At 42.3% G+C, this 15,717-nt stretch overlaps 1 protein-coding gene across 4 annotated transcripts in view; it reads right to left on the reverse strand.

The window, feature by feature from the left end:
* Positions 1 to 1,791: 1,791 nt before the first annotated feature.
* ANAPC4 (anaphase promoting complex subunit 4) overlaps positions 1,792 to 15,717 on the reverse strand; it is a 66,143-nt gene continuing 52,217 nt past the window's right edge. For all 4 annotated transcript variants that reach the window (XM_088455970.1, XM_088455971.1, XM_088455972.1 and 1 more), the window contains 11 exons: positions 15,610 to 15,666; positions 15,457 to 15,513; positions 11,991 to 12,084; positions 9,740 to 9,837; positions 9,563 to 9,624; positions 8,933 to 8,971; positions 8,745 to 8,846; positions 5,472 to 5,546; positions 4,200 to 4,370; positions 3,092 to 3,215; positions 1,792 to 2,168 (listed from right to left, as the gene is read on the reverse strand). In XM_088455970.1, coding sequence (XP_088312096.1) covers positions 1,971 to 2,168; positions 3,092 to 3,215; positions 4,200 to 4,370; positions 5,472 to 5,546; positions 8,745 to 8,846; positions 8,933 to 8,971; positions 9,563 to 9,624; positions 9,740 to 9,837; positions 11,991 to 12,084; positions 15,457 to 15,513; positions 15,610 to 15,666 — 1,077 coding nt within the window. In that variant the 3' untranslated portion in view covers positions 1,792 to 1,970. The remainder of the gene's footprint in view (positions 2,169 to 3,091; positions 3,216 to 4,199; positions 4,371 to 5,471; positions 5,547 to 8,744; positions 8,847 to 8,932; positions 8,972 to 9,562; positions 9,625 to 9,739; positions 9,838 to 11,990; positions 12,085 to 15,456; positions 15,514 to 15,609; positions 15,667 to 15,717) is intronic.

Raw genomic sequence — 15,717 nt, forward strand, 5'->3', positions numbered from 1 at the left:
TGAAAGCAGGCATACAAATCATCCACACGAAAAGTCAAGGATAAAAAACATTTGCAAAGATTTTCTTTAGTAGGGTCTTCTCTTTCCAACCTGGCCCGATCCTGTTACCAACTGTGGTCTATTAATATCACTATTCACGTTAGACACCATATTTGCATTGGATCTAGAACCTGGAACCGTCTGCTTGTCAGAAGCATTTACTGCATAATTATTCTCCCCAGTACTTCTTCATCCACTAAGAATAGCAGCCTTTTGAGCCCTAGTAGGTACCAGCATCCGATCTCCATAAACAATTTCAATAATCACTTGCTGTTCACTTGGTAGCTTAGATCTGTCCAGAACATACAATCCTTGTGTGCTTTGCCCACATGTACCAGAAATACTGACATTCATCTGCCGCTCTATACCTATAGTATTCGCACCCCGGCACATCTCTGGGACAGACTCCCAAAGTAATCCTAGCCATAAGTGGACCACTTGCTACTATTGACTTATCAGGGGGACCCCCTCTGTGCTCTTTTATTAATACTGCCGTCAGCATAACATTAGGAAACAGCCCGCCCTGAATCCCCTACCATGCAGACTACCTCTGCCATGGTTGGGACTAATCTATACTAATCCATGCGGCGCTCTAACCCGAGTTACCTTACTTGGGGGAGCACCGACAGGTAGTTTGGAGGAAAGCTGCCGGTGACTCCAGTTGCTTCACTGGAGCCGCGCTGACATCCAAACTGTTCTTCACTGCCATGGGCTGGCCGCACGCCGATGTTACCCGGGCTATGGATCTTCTCTGCTTAGGAAATCCCTGTGCCACGTCAGCGGCACTAGCCTGGAAGTGCTGTCCCCGGGGAAGATCCATCCTGCAGGAGAAGCCCTTGTAATATGACACCTCAGCAGCAGCTATCACAGGCACAACCTCCTTCCAGCACACACCTATCCAAAAGGAATCCCTGCGGTGACGGAAGTTGATTCTGGTGCTTGGTTTTCAAATCCAAGATGGAAATGTTTTTGTTTTGTTTCATATGAAAAATTCCCTAAGCCCCAGACACTCAATTTTGGCCGTAAATGAAAATTTCAAAAGTGCCCCAATTTCTGCTGTAAACTTTAGGTTTATCACGGTGTATCACTGTGGTGACAGAAGTTGGTTCTGGTGCCTGGGCTTCACATGAGAGAGGAGATAGACACCTAATATATTTTTGTTGATATGTATATATTCATATGAGTTTCTTATTTATCCAAATATTGATCTGGACCTGTGATTATCCATTCCTACCCTAGGTGGTTTAGCAAAATGGCTTATGTAACATACTGTAGTATTTCTTACAGTAAACCACAATAAAGTGAACCGTTGGGCAACTTACAATGCAACATAATGTTTTTATGCTTACGTGAAATGTGACTGTGGTTAGCTTTACAAGACACAAGCTGTCATTCCTAGAGTGTGCAGATTACAGTCACAAACAAGTTGTACATAATATTTATTTGTGGCTCTCAGGACTGACACAATAGAAACACTGTGCTGCCTTGTATAGAAGGGGAGGTTTCCTCATGTCACCTGGGAAAGGAATCAGCACGCAACATAGCACTACTTTGGAGAACTAGATGGATGCAAGTACTGTTGAACTGAACAGAAGTTGCAGTAAAAATGAGAAGGCTGTATGTGATCAGGCTGCTAATAACAATGACAGGGATCACCACATGTGCAATATAGTGACGGATGGGCTTATATAATATGGTACAATTCGGTGCTGCTGTGGGAACTCTTGCGAGTCTTCCCATATTTTTAAAGCAGCAATCATTTTTAAGGAAAATACAGCTTTGTTTTAACATAAAAATGATTGCTGCATTAAAAATACAGGAAGACCTCACAGGAGTTCCGGCAGCGGCACCAGATTGCACCCTATAATATAAGCCCCGGAATGTTTTATTAAGGGGAAGGTGTCCTAGAGTGCTAAACCCTGCAAATGAACTCAAGGTTCCAGGCTTTCCTCTGTCACGTCTGCTGCTTCTTCTTGGCAACCGTTCTGTGCATCATCCGTAGAATGATAGAACTCTCCCTCTTCTCCTGTTACATCCTGGGAATGAGATTCCTCCTCTTCCTCATCAGCTTCACCATCATCTTCCACATCCATCTCAAACACTCGGACATGTCGCAGGTTGGAACTCAGCTACACAAGAAAGATAAAATAGTCAGCAGCATAAATTAGCTATAGAATATACATACACGCTAACAAAAAAATAATAAAAATAAAATTATATATACACACACACACACACACACACCAATTATATAAAAATATTATATATTTTTTTTTTTATTAATGTGACAAAAGCAATTGGCAACTATTATGGTTTAGTCCATATTTAATAAATATCAGACTTTACTTTTGTTGCAAAGGAACTGGGAGAAACTGGCAGATTAACCATAACGATATGCGGCCCGAGTCACTGCCATCAGACCTCTGTCTTTTGCATTTTTCCCAGATGAGTGACTGCATCGCACACAGAGGCTACGTGAAATCCCAGCGTCAGTATTCACTGTCATTTTGTGGTATTAGTGATGCGAATAAGACACATTTTGTGAAAGACTCTGGCAGGACGCTAGGCATGGCTAAGTGGCAAAGCCCATAACATAACAATGGGGCTAATTGGCACGATACAAGAGACAATGTTTTCTTGTTTGTTGGAATGGAATCCAGACACCCCGGGTCTACCAGGTGGATCACTGCAGCCATGAAGGTTTTTATTACATACACTTTCTAAATGTTCTCTGAACCTTTTTTTTTTCTTAACACCTTAATCTAAGTACTTACTTAACAATACATGATCGGTCTGAGCCAACTGTCCAATCGTTAAAAGCTTTCTGAAAACCCACTCCGCCTGATAAATCCACACCACTGGCTACTCTTATCTAAGACGTGTCCTCTCCCATGAGCGGGGTGCTCCTTGCCCTTGTTTTCATGTCTGCATTTATTGGTTCAAATTTGCATGTCCCTATTTTGTACATGCTCCATTTTCACCACTGTCCGTCTCTGCGGAGCATTACATAATGACAATAATAAAACTACTAACGCTTTGTAGATAGACTTACCACACATGCTACCTTGCGTATACCGTTCACAGACACATACTGAGCTTTCATATTTTCCAGCAAGCGCCACTGGCTCTCCAAGGACACAGTGCGGGTAGGTATGTCAGCACGCTGCTCTTCTACTCTGTGAGAGATCACAGAAATAGACATTACTAAAATTTCAGTAAATCAGTTAATGTTAAAGAGATGAGCATTAATAGTAATGAAATTAGACAATGGTGGAAGCTTTCTCCTGCAGCCCTAAACTCTGTCCCAGTTCTAACGTATTCTCTGCAGCAGCAGGGAAGTCAGACAAGGCAACCTATTGGTGGGTTCTGTAGGTACAGTAAGTTTTTATACATGTGAGAGATGTGTTAGGGCATATGGGAGAAGATTGACAGGCATGTGGATGGGTCTAAAGGCTAAGTAGAGGGTATGTGGCATTTTGGGTATGTGGGGACACTGAGCACACATGGGATCTGAAAGCTTCTAGGGGAGTTTAGTGGTAGGTGGTGTCTGAGCTCATGGAGAATTTTGGAGTAAGTGGGGGACACATGGGTGCATTTTGGTGTGCCAAGGCTTTTTTGAAGCAAATTAACGGTAACATATAGCCTTTTTGGAGGTGTGAGGCATGCATATGTGGCTCACTGGAATAGTCACTTAAACGCTGGAATAGAGTATCTAACGCCGCTGCAAAAACCTTGTTATTGCCAGGTTAACCCAGGTCGCGGCTCAGTGTAAAAGGGTTTACCAGGGTCCAGTGACCCAGGAATCCACCTGGCTAGGTCCGAGAAGGACCCGGTTGCACGGCAGTGTGAACGGGTCGTCCGATCCAGGTCCAGTTCACTGCATAGGGAGAGTCACATTCCCGGCGCTTGGCGATAATGTCATCTCCAAGCTTCAGCAGTGGTGTAAACTTCCATGTTTAGTGTCCCAGGCTGGACCCGGAATTTAGGTCACAATCTCTGAGTACATGCTCCTACCCATTTAAACATAACATTCCTTAATAAATGCAGAAAATGTTAATAAAGCTGTCTTAGCTGAAAAAAAAACCACATCCCAAGCCATCTATTCCAAATAGTAAGTACAAAGCAAAATCTGATTATCTTCAGGCAGAAGGGCTACTTACCTCTTGGATCTATCTCTGATGAACTGGTAGTCTGTCTCTTTGTCAGAATACACTGAAGATAAGGGGAGCAGAGCCAATATCCTATCTTTCCCTTCTTGCTCAGTGTTATCTCTCAGTATTACAGTGACAACATCATCTTCATAGAAACGAGCATCTAAAAAGCTGTAGCGACTGAAGGCCAAAAGCAGAGTGAATTATTACAAATAAAATGTATCCTACTAGCAGTTATGTAAAAAATCAACTGTGACATAAGTATGTCACTTTTCACCAGTCATTTGGATGCTGGGAATACTTTGGCTCTGCTGTAAAAGGTGATAGTATAGCAGTTCCCAACTGTTTTCATGTTGTGACATGAATTATTTGTGAGACCCAATTCTTGTAATAAACAAAACCTTAGAACATTTAAAAAGCAAGGCAACAAAGGAAAAAGAGGGGAAAAGTTCACTTTCAATATCAGTATATCATTATACTTGTTACATATCTATTTGTATGATGAATATTTACTGTTTATTTTGTTCCTTAATCCCCCTTGGGGACTGCACTGTTTTTTTTCTATGTTTCTCTTGTATTGATACCCCAATAAAATTATATGATTAAAAAAAAAAAAGCAAGGCAAATTTAGAATGATTATTCAAATTTTTATTTAAACCGTAGTCTATAAATTATTCATCTTAAGATATTCTCCCATGTAACTAGTCTTAAAATCAGCCTGTTTGTTATTTTAAATACAAATAAGTGCACATAGAAGAGGGCCTGATAGCAAGGGGAGAGATCAGTTAAGGGATAGATAGGAGAGGAGCCTTTCAAATCCCTGTGCTTTTCTCTAATGCAGCAGAAAAACCAAAGCCCCAAATGGGACCAACAAAAACTGATAATGTAATAACTAGGGATGTGCAGGCTCGGATAGGTTCGAGTTTGCACGTGGAGTTCGGATTTTTCCCTCCAAAAAAACGGAACTCAGAACGAGGCAAAACGTCATCTTACATGGACGAACATCATCATTCCTGGACAAAAGACCAGGAATGATGATGTTCGTCCATGTAAGATGACGTTTTGCCTCGTTCTGAGTTCCGTTTTTTTGGAGGGAAAAATCCGAACTCCACGTGCAAACTCGAACCTATCCGAGCCTGCACATCCCTAGTAATAACCTATCCCTCGCACCTTGTTTTTGAACATTGCCCCTACAAGACCACCATGCTTATCCAGGCTCTGTCCTTTGCCAGCTTCTCTTGGTCTCTTTATATGAAATTATAAAATACTGTACATAATAACCTTGTTTCTGGATTTTCGATTGTGCTGTTTAAGGAATTTCCAAATTCAACCGCCACAATATCTTCACTTGTAGCTCTAAGGATGAAAAATACACTAACATTAATAACATTGTCTGAACATAAACTTCTGAAGGCAAATACATGACCTTTATAATACTCCTTTGTAAAGGCTCCCACAATTATGACAGGCATATTTTTTGGAAAGAAAAAAAAATAAAAAGCACATTAAAATGTAATAAATTAATCTCTCACACACAGGATAATGCCAGCAAGGTGCATGTAAGATAGAGGTACTGTAGCACTATTTGTTTATCAGAAGTCTATATTTAGGTAGTGTAGACATACATACAGTGTTATTAAAGAGCGGAAAGCGTTGTATTGTATCAGAAATTGATGGAAGTTAATTAACATTAAACCCGTTATAGGTCTACTGAATAGATTGTAGTTTATTTACTAACAGTTGTAAGAATTCAAGGTTACTTTGGTCTTCTAACACATGATAGAGACTTCAGTAGTCTTGAAAGTTAGCAACTAAAGTCTATACAGTTAGGCTGTTAAAGAAATAATTTTATTGAATTAATTATTGGAAAACAGCAGACTACAGGCTCTGGGTTTTAATAAAACAGATATACTTGCATGCTGCCATTAATGCTGCTACAGCATCTATCAGTTATCTTATATATATATAATTCATTGGTCTGTTTGTCTGTCCGGTTATGCATTTGGACACTCCTGCACAGATTGGGATTAAACCAATGCGAGGTGGATCCTGGGCACGTTGTAGGGGGGTTAGGGTTCCAGTCGGGCCTCCCATTGGTGTACGCTGGGTAGAACTTTGACCTGGGGAGCCTGTACTGAGCCTTCCATTGAATGGATTTGGACGAAAACTTCACAGAGTGGTAACATTGGTTCCCAAAAGACGTACTAAGGCAGACATGTCAAACATGCAGCCCAAATACACAATTTATGCGGCCTGACAGTGTGGGTCCAAATACATATATTATGCGGCCCAGGCCAGATCCCCACCCACTTATTTACACTGTCAGTGTGCAGCCGTGCACACTGACAGTCAGACTCACTCAGATGTGCTGCTGTTGCTGGGCTGCCGGCTTCTCGCTGCGGGCCCTCCCCTGACATGCGCAGTAGAACTCTGAGGACGCTGAAGGGGCGCTATGTTCAGCAGTGGAGGGGGTTCCGTGGCCGGTTCACAGATGCAGTCATTGCAGTGTATAGCGCAGGTATTGTCTCTTTTATTCTCTGACTGTGTGAATGCAGCATATCATTATGGCAGACCGAGGTGGGGGGGGGCAGTCTTGATAAGTGGACATGTGTGTGGGGAGGTGAGAGTGGGAAGTTTAAGGCTGGAGCATATATATATAATTTTGTGGGAAGGGGGTCTGGAGCATATTATTAAAATATGGGGGGGAGGGGCTGGTGTTTGTGGAGCATATTACAAGGGGTGTTTGAAGCATATGTCACGTGGGGATGTGGTCTGGAGTATGTTATATTAATATATGTGGGGATGGGGTCTGGAGCACATTATTATTTTATGTAATGTGGGGATGGGGGGTCTGGAGCATATTATTGAGGGGGGTATCTGGAGCATATCATCATCATCAGGTGGAGATGGGGTCTGGAGCATATTATCATCATCATGTGGGGATGGGGTCTGGAGCATATTATTATATTATGTAATGTGGAGATGGGGGGTCTGGACTCTGGAGCATATTATTGAGGGGGGGTATCTGGAGCATATCATCATCATCATGTGGGGATGGGGGGTCTGGACTATGGAGCATATTACTGAGAGGGCTGTCTGGAGGTTTCCTGAAACTGGAAAATTGGCGACAGCAAAAAGATGTCAGAGATAAGGAACAAAACATTAAAGTTAATGTTTTCTTCCAGATACAAGACATCTCTTTGCTTAAACTTTGTTATTCAGAAAAAACAACAATAAACCTTTCAAAATTGAATATAAGACTCTCTTTCTTGCGGGCCACACACTCTTAGACCTTGAATATTTGGCCCTGTTGGGATTTTGAGTTTGACATGCCTGTAGTAGGGGGGTTGAGGTCCTGGTCGGACCTCCCATTGGTGTACGCTGGTCAGAACTCTGACCCGGGGAGCCTGTTCTGGGCCTTCCACTGGATGGATTTGGATGAAAACTTCACAGTTGGGTGGCAATTGGTCTGGGATGCCTAACTTAATAACTTGAAGCTTTAAACCCAGGCAACGCTGGGTATTTCAGCTAGCACAGAATATATTTGTCATTCATATCAGTCCCTGCCACATTGAAGCTTAGTGTCTAAATTCCTTAACACTCAATTGTGCACACACGTTAGCTTTGTCAAAATCCAAATAACCTGCCAGTGTGTTTTTGAATCATGGGGTGAAACCCTCGCAAACGCAGGAAAACCTATAAGCTCCACATGCTCGTGGTTGGATATTGAACTTAGGACTTCAGTACTGTTAGGCCAATCACTGTGTCTATATACATTCAAACTCTCTCTCTATTTTAACCATTAGTGAATTCCTTTGTTTTAGCCAGAATTTTTTCCCATGTCATTAAAGTGGGCATTATTGAATAGTGTTAAAACAGACTGGTGCATGATGTAATCTGGAGCTGTTTTTGTGTATATTTTCTATCACATGATATGGCGGGTTTGTAAATTTTATGTCAACATTCATAATGTTGACATGGTAATGTCAACAGTGAACATGTTCATCAGGTCGACATTGATGAAGTGTCAGAATGTTGTCAATCTGCTATTGCGGTAAGCCTATCCCTAACCCTACTAGTAATGTTGACATTGTGAATGTCAGCTAGATAACTGCATGCTGATAAGGTGATGTAATCCAATGCATTGTCATGCTCAGTCAGCTAAGCAAACTTGCTGAAGCCTCATACAGGTCTGTACAATGCAACGGCTCTCACTGGAAATGTGAACACCTAACTCTGAGCACCTCCACTGGTTGGCTTTCTGCACAAATAGAAATGTTTAAGAGAACATATTTGGGTCTTTTTAGCAGACTTCAAAGCCTCAAAAGTTTCGATCCAGTTATGGATTTTAGATTCACTTTTCAAATAGTGTGGTCTAGTATAATTGTTATTGTTTCTACAGTAGGATATACAAATGGGATGGTGCAGCTCAAAGTCACAGATCTAGCAGTGTTACTGGCTGTAACAACAATGAACAAACTTAGAATCTGTGCGGGAAAATGTGAAGAGCTCTCAAACAGCTTCTTATTGTCAAATGTCCGCCTTCCCCAATACCTGGTTACATCTGTCGGCTGTCTGAAAATGAACATCTTGCTCTCAGAGCATTCCAGCATGCGGAACATGACGTAGTGCAGATTGTGCGATCTGTCGTTCCAGCTGGGAGACAGGACAAACAGCGTTGGCATTAGACCGGTCCGTGTCCGGTAAATAAGAAATGCAGCATAATGTTACATAGGTCTTACAGGTAGGGCAAGGAGATCAGCCTTGGACACGATTCTTCACTGCAAGAGAAAAAAAAAACCACATGTATAAACACAAAGCCACATTAATGAACCGGCCATGCTCTAGACAGCCCAATATTCCTCATCTCCTCTTCCGCTAATAGCCCCACGATCAATGGAGTAAAAGTGAAAAGGTGCCACTCAACTAGAAATCAGATCTACAACTCCTGTCCTTCCTACGTTTCTGACCGTCACTTATAAATGTTCTGTCATTCACACCACATGCCTCATTAACCTTGTCTCTCTCAACCTTTCCCCACTAGCAGCTAAAAGATATCTCACAAAGCTCTCCATCTGTGTAACCCTCTACACTTCCATACCAGACATTTCAGCCTTAGCTGCTTCCTCATCACCTACAAGGGTCACCTAATAGTACTATTCTCTATGAAGACTAACTTTATTCATTGATCTTTCATACGAATGTATAATTCATGTGTACCCATCATCTAATATACTGTAAACTCGTTGACCAGGGCCGTCTTTATCTTCTGCAAATATACATCATTTAAAAGTATGTATTCAGTCTATAATTTTTCTCTTTCGTGTAATGCTGAATTAATATGCTAGCACCCAGAAATAAATAATCATTACCTCTTTGATGTGTGGTATAAAGAAATACACTGTTTTTGTTGAACAGACTTTCCTATAACATCCTGTAATATGTAAGAAAGAAATGAAAAACAAATTAGCTGCCGTAGGTACTACAAGAACTCAGTGAAAATGACAAATGATACAAAAGTCACCACTTGGAATAAAAGGAAGACTTACAGCTGGCTTTGTCAGACACTGGTCAATAACAGATACCATCTGCCGTTTCATAAAGTGAAGAGATTTCTCTGGATAGTAACGGAACAGCAGAGGACTTTCTGAAGAGAAAGGAACATCACATTAAACCTGCAGCCGCTTCTTGTATTTTATCATAATGTGATTATGATTTTAAGGAGCTGTAATTCTCTTTAATAAGATATGTTTTTATTAAGTCGACGAATGCAATTAGATGTTCCTTCATTACAACAGCAATGAAAAAGGTATTGCCCTTGTTTTTACACCGCCCAATGGGAGTGTGGTATGCAATGTATTATATGGTTTCACTATAATAAGTGAGTGGTGTAAATTCTTGTATATTTAATGTCACCCATGTCTGACCCCTCCTCTATATACAGTAAGTGCACAAGAGCAAGGCCCTCTTCCCTTAAGTGCCATCATCTCCCCCCCCCCCCATGATATTCTCTTTGCAATCAGTCGCTCTGTTGCACCACTCAAATTGGGGTACAGGTTTAACCAGAGCTGGTTTTCTAGTTATAGTGACTATTTGAATAGGTGCATAGTTATTGGCTACCATGTATATATTGCTTTTTGCCCTGCTAGGTCTGTACTGTACTTTGTATGCACTTGTATAACACTGCAATGTCCTTGTTGTGTCCTATACATAAAAAGACAAGAAGAAAAAGGTCAATATGTGCTAGAGTACCCTCTATCATTAATTGTCTTAGGAGCAGGGTTGAAATCTCCTTCTCTTCGCGGCTGCAAGATTTGGCCACGCTATCTGCCCACAGACGCAAGTCACATACTGTTTGTTCTGTTACATACCCTATTAAAATAAGCTTTCTTGATAATGACCCATTTAATTAAAATGTGCCATGTGATCAACACTAGATCCCCATTCCCAGCCCTATGTAGAAGTTATTCTCATATATATGTATTTACTAATGTGTGTGTGGACTGCTATACTGCTTAGTTAGCTGAGGTAAAGCAAAAAGGATAAAGTCAGTCAGAAGCTATAGTAAATGCCCAACAAACTCACTCTCAGATTAATAAAATAGACAGCATAACATAAAAATTAACCTGTAAATAAAAGGTGCACTGTTACATTTTAAGAAATATGTTCCAGATATGTATTACTGACGCAGCAATCTTATGTTTTTCTTTCTATTCAAATTACTGTGGCAGAGGAGTAGTAGTTTATTAATGACCATTTCCTTGGTTTGTTTCTCCAGGCAGCTTTTAAATGATGTAGACTCCTGAATAGTGATCTATGACTGCTAATGCATACTGCAACCACCATCACATGATGCATTGAGCACCCATGGTTCAGTTTCTTCAGTAAAATTCTGCCTACCTGACCCCTCACCCGTCACCGGCAGGCGCCGCTTTTTTTAGTCTAATTGTGACTAGCAGCCATACTTGTCTAGCATCCTGAGAAATTCAGAAAAGGAGATAATGATTTGCAGGAGAATAACAATGACAAAGCCACTTAGCTGGCTATTTAAAGATAAACAGTGTGTGGGAGTGCAGCTTTAATAAATGATAACAAGCCATACCACATTTCTCTTTCTTTTTCCATTTCATGCTTTCCTTTTCCTATTTTTATTGTTCTAGCATTTAGATCAGGGATGGGGAACCTCCTGCCCGGGGGCCTTATAAGGCCCTCGATATCATTTGGTCTGGCCCTCAGAGCTTTTTTCTGCTAGCCTCATCTGGGTAGCAGGGTGCCTAGAATGACACCCTGCAGCCAGAATCTGTGCAGCAGTGCCACCTGGGGCGTCCTTAGGATGCTTCAGACGGTCACACCGCTACCCTTACAGCTCCCCGGAGCATCCTCAGGATGCTCCGGGTATTGCTGTAATCACCGGCAATTGTGGCCCCGCCCCCATGTGATGTCATGCGGAGGGGGCATGGCCTAAACCAGGCCTGCAAGTAAGGTTATATATATCAAAATGGCCCTCGTCAAATAAAAAGGTTCCCCACCCCTGATTTAGATGAAAGTAGTTTATGTAACAAATATTATGCGAGATGTCAATAATTTAGGTCTTTTTTTTTTTTTTTACTATTTGGCATATGTTTTGGTTTATTCTTCTCTATTATTAAGAGCCTCTGTGAAGGCTTCATTGTATTTCCTTCATCTATTGAATAAAAAAACATTATAAAAAAATAAATGATAAATAAAATTGCTTTCAGAAAAGCTCTATTAAATAGACGATGACAGATAACCATTTTTTCCAGATGTCTAAGCAAATACCTTTGAGAGGAGCACTGTTCTGGAGGAAGTTGAACCACTGGTTACCCTCTGTACTTGGTGGTGACATCAGATTGTCATCTTCATCTTTCAAATACTACAAAAAGATTATGAATAGGATTCTGAAAAAGTCCGAAACTAAATCTAACCGTAAACAGCCCCTGCCGTGACCTGTGGCTTAGTGACATTAACACAACAAACATTTATTTTTACTTTAAGGCCTTATGCCAATATGGTGTGTACACATTCTGAACGCAAACTGAATGCAAGAAACCAACATTTCCCATTGACCCCATGCGCACATAAAATGTTGCGGCACAGTGTGGTTTGCCAATGGTACTTGATCCATGCAATGCAGTGAATGGTTATATAGGCGCGTTAAACTCACATCCATCCCATTTGACAAATTGTTTTACTGGTGTTTGTACTAACAATTTTAAATGCAAAAAAATAGACTTAAAAGATTAACTCCATTGGTGACAAAAAACAAACATAATGGGCTTTGCTGTAGATTACATACCTGGTTGAACTACAAGTGAGCCTGCTACACTGTCCCTACTGTAGCCACGCTTCCAGCAGCTCTCCCCTTCTCTGCCAGTTATGAATGGATAGTACATTGACTGCTTGTCACATTGCTTTTATGCTCCGACCAATCTAGCTCATATATCCCCCCACCCTGCATATTCCTCTGCTTGTCTGAAAGTAGAATCATTTAACCCTTTTTGTACTGCAGAACTGACAGCACATCCTCAGCTCTCACACTGAAATCCAAATTAAACACACAAGACAAGTCTGAGCCTGATACTGTAGCATCACCAGCTCCAAAATAACTTGTGTGTAGTTTTTAGTGCGTCACCTAAAGCCACAATGATCGCAAATAGGCGGGGGTAACAGCTAAACCCACACTTTCATGCGCACACCCCTCCCCACACAGCTGCTAGGAGCGAGCAAGCCATGCAGAATCCACCCGCTTTCTGGCCGCCATGTTTGAAGATTTTTTTTTTTTTTTTTTTTAAGAGAGCGTGACACTGCACCGCCGCTGCCCACCCACTCCTCCACCACTGGAAGACAGGAGCCGTCAAGAAGGTCAGTGAAGTAAGAGGGCTGGCCGGGGATACAGACAAGGGGGTGCTGGCTGGGCCGGGGACACAGAAGGGGGTGCTGGCTGGCCGGGGACACAGAAGGGGGTGCGCTGGCTGGCCGTATCCGTCAGACCATCCTTCTCTCCCCAGAATGCAGGACGTGACGTCATCACGTTCGCATTCTGGGAGGAGCACTGCAGTGCGAGTGCTGGATTGGTAAGGGGGGAGAGAGTGCGGAGCTGTCCACCTTAGTTCTGATTTTATTTATTTTTTGGTTGAGGGGGGTGCAGGGAAGGGGGGGTGTCACCATGAGTTACAGCACCGGGTGACACCAACCCTAGTGATGTCTGAGGGTAGTCTTATAAAACTGTAATTTAGTGTTCATAATCAGTCAGCACCTTACCTCCTTTCTACACCCAGCACTTGCCTGCCCCTAAACCACTCCTTGCCCCCAGTACTACCCCAGCTGCTATCTACCCTTATCCCCCCAGCACTGCTTGCCCCTAACCCCTTCCTTGCCCACCAGCACTGCCCCAACTGCTATCTACTCTTATCCCCCTCCTATCCCCAGTACTGGCCAGCTGCTATCTGCCCTTATCCCTGTGCTATCCCCAGCAGTGCTTGCCAATAAATCCCTCCTTGCCTACCAGTACTGCCCCAGCTGCTAGCTTCCCTTATACCGTTCCTATGCCCAGCACTGCGTGCCCCTAAACCCTTCCCCAAGTACTGCCCCAGCTACCCTCTCTTATCCCCATCCTATCCCCAGCACTGCTTGCCCCAAACTCTCTCCTTGCCCCCCTGCACTGTGCCCTTAACTCCCTCTCCTTGCTCACCAGTACTACCTCAGCTGCTATCTACCCAAATTCCCTCCCTACAGGACTGTGAGCCCCTAACCCCCTCCTTGCCCCCTAGTACTGCACCAGCTATCTACACTTATCCCCACCCAATTTCCAGCACTGCATGACCCGAACTCCCTCCTTACCCACCAGTGCTGCCCCAGCTACTATCTACCCTCATCTCCGTCCTATCCCAGCACTGCATGCCCCTAAACCCTTCCTTAATCCCCAGTACTGATCCAACGGCTATCTACACTTAACACCCTTCCTACTCCAACTGCCACATGCCCTTACCCCTCTCTACCACCTCCCTGCACAACTGCTCCCTGCCTCAATCCCCAGCTCTACCCCAACTGCTGCCTGCCCTTACCTCCCTCTACCCCAACTGTTACCTGCCTCCAGAACTATCCCAACTGTTGTCTGCACTTACCCCCTTCCCTACCCCCAGCACTGCACCTGTTGGCTATGTGAGATCAAGGCAATGTAATTATAAAGCATTATCCGTACTGTAATAGGAGTGTGACTTCCCATGGTGTTTGTGTAGGGCATGTGGGGTGGTGGTCTGATGCTATATGGGGAGCTCAAAAGCATAATATGTGATAGGACCCAGAAACTGTGGCGTAGGAGCCCAATTTTTTAAAGTGAGGGGTCCCTGGGACCCACAATTTTTTTTAGCTGAGCGCGATAACTGAGCAGTGTTTAATTCTCCTTTACCCGTTGTTTGTGAATATCTGATTGTAGTTATCAGAGCCTCCCAGAGGGTAAAGCCAGCATATCAGATGAAGAGAATGAATAGAAGAATAGCTGCTCCTGAAGCAAAAAGTAACCCCAATGATCACAGCACCTTTTGTATGAAAAGGCATTATATGCTCAGTATAGGGAGAGCTGAAACAAGAACATCTTTTATATCAATTTATACAGTAGTCTTACTTTTGTGGAGAAAATGGAAATGAGTGTAAGTATAACACAATGAATGCGGTAAGCCCTGCTTAGTGTGGTTCCAGCAATGTCTTTCCAAGTAGGTCTTCCACAGGCAGCCAGAGAAAACCATATTACTAATATCTTTCATTTATATGTCACCACCATTTGTCCATAGCACCATACAGGGAAACTTACAATGCTACACAAATTATTTAAAAAGGTTTCAGCAGACAGTACAAGAGTAAAATTATTTAACATTGAAACTTAAATTCTTTTGATCGCATTAAAATATCGTCATGCCGGGTGCAACCCCGTTGTGAGTGTTTAACCGTCATACTCACATACCTAACCCGAAAAACTATTACCTGACATTACTACACCATCTTAATAAATGTTTTACAACTACTTGTCATTGTGCTCCATCTATCCTTACCCTAAGAGACATTCTAGTCCACCTCACAATTAAACGATACATAGAATGAATATTGTACAACTAGACTAAAGTACTTGTGTGTGTAACTGATCAGAGTTATGTTTGAGGAACAAAATAAATGAGGTGACAATCACCATTTCTTGTGCATAGCTTATTATTATTATCAATAAAGTGTTCCAAAAGGAATATTACTTTACCTGACCAACTCTTTCTACGTTAAAGTATTTGCCTTTCTGGTTATACAAGTCTGGCGCCTAGAAAGAGAAAACAGAACATCACTGTAAACGTGGAAACACACACTACCTGCTTATTAACTGCTCACATTAATGGTTAGTACAGCGGAGATTTACCTCAATGAAGTGCTCAGTTAGAAAGTCAGCTACAAAAGTGATGTCTTTCTGAGTCATCTACATCGGAGACAAAACGTCAGACCAACATAGGTACATAACCTATATGCC

This window comes from Taudactylus pleione, unplaced genomic scaffold (assembly GCF_031769625.1).
Source record: "Taudactylus pleione unplaced genomic scaffold, aTauple2 ptg000683l, whole genome shotgun sequence".
In the NCBI taxonomy this organism is placed as follows: Eukaryota; Metazoa; Chordata; class Amphibia; order Anura; family Myobatrachidae; genus Taudactylus; species Taudactylus pleione.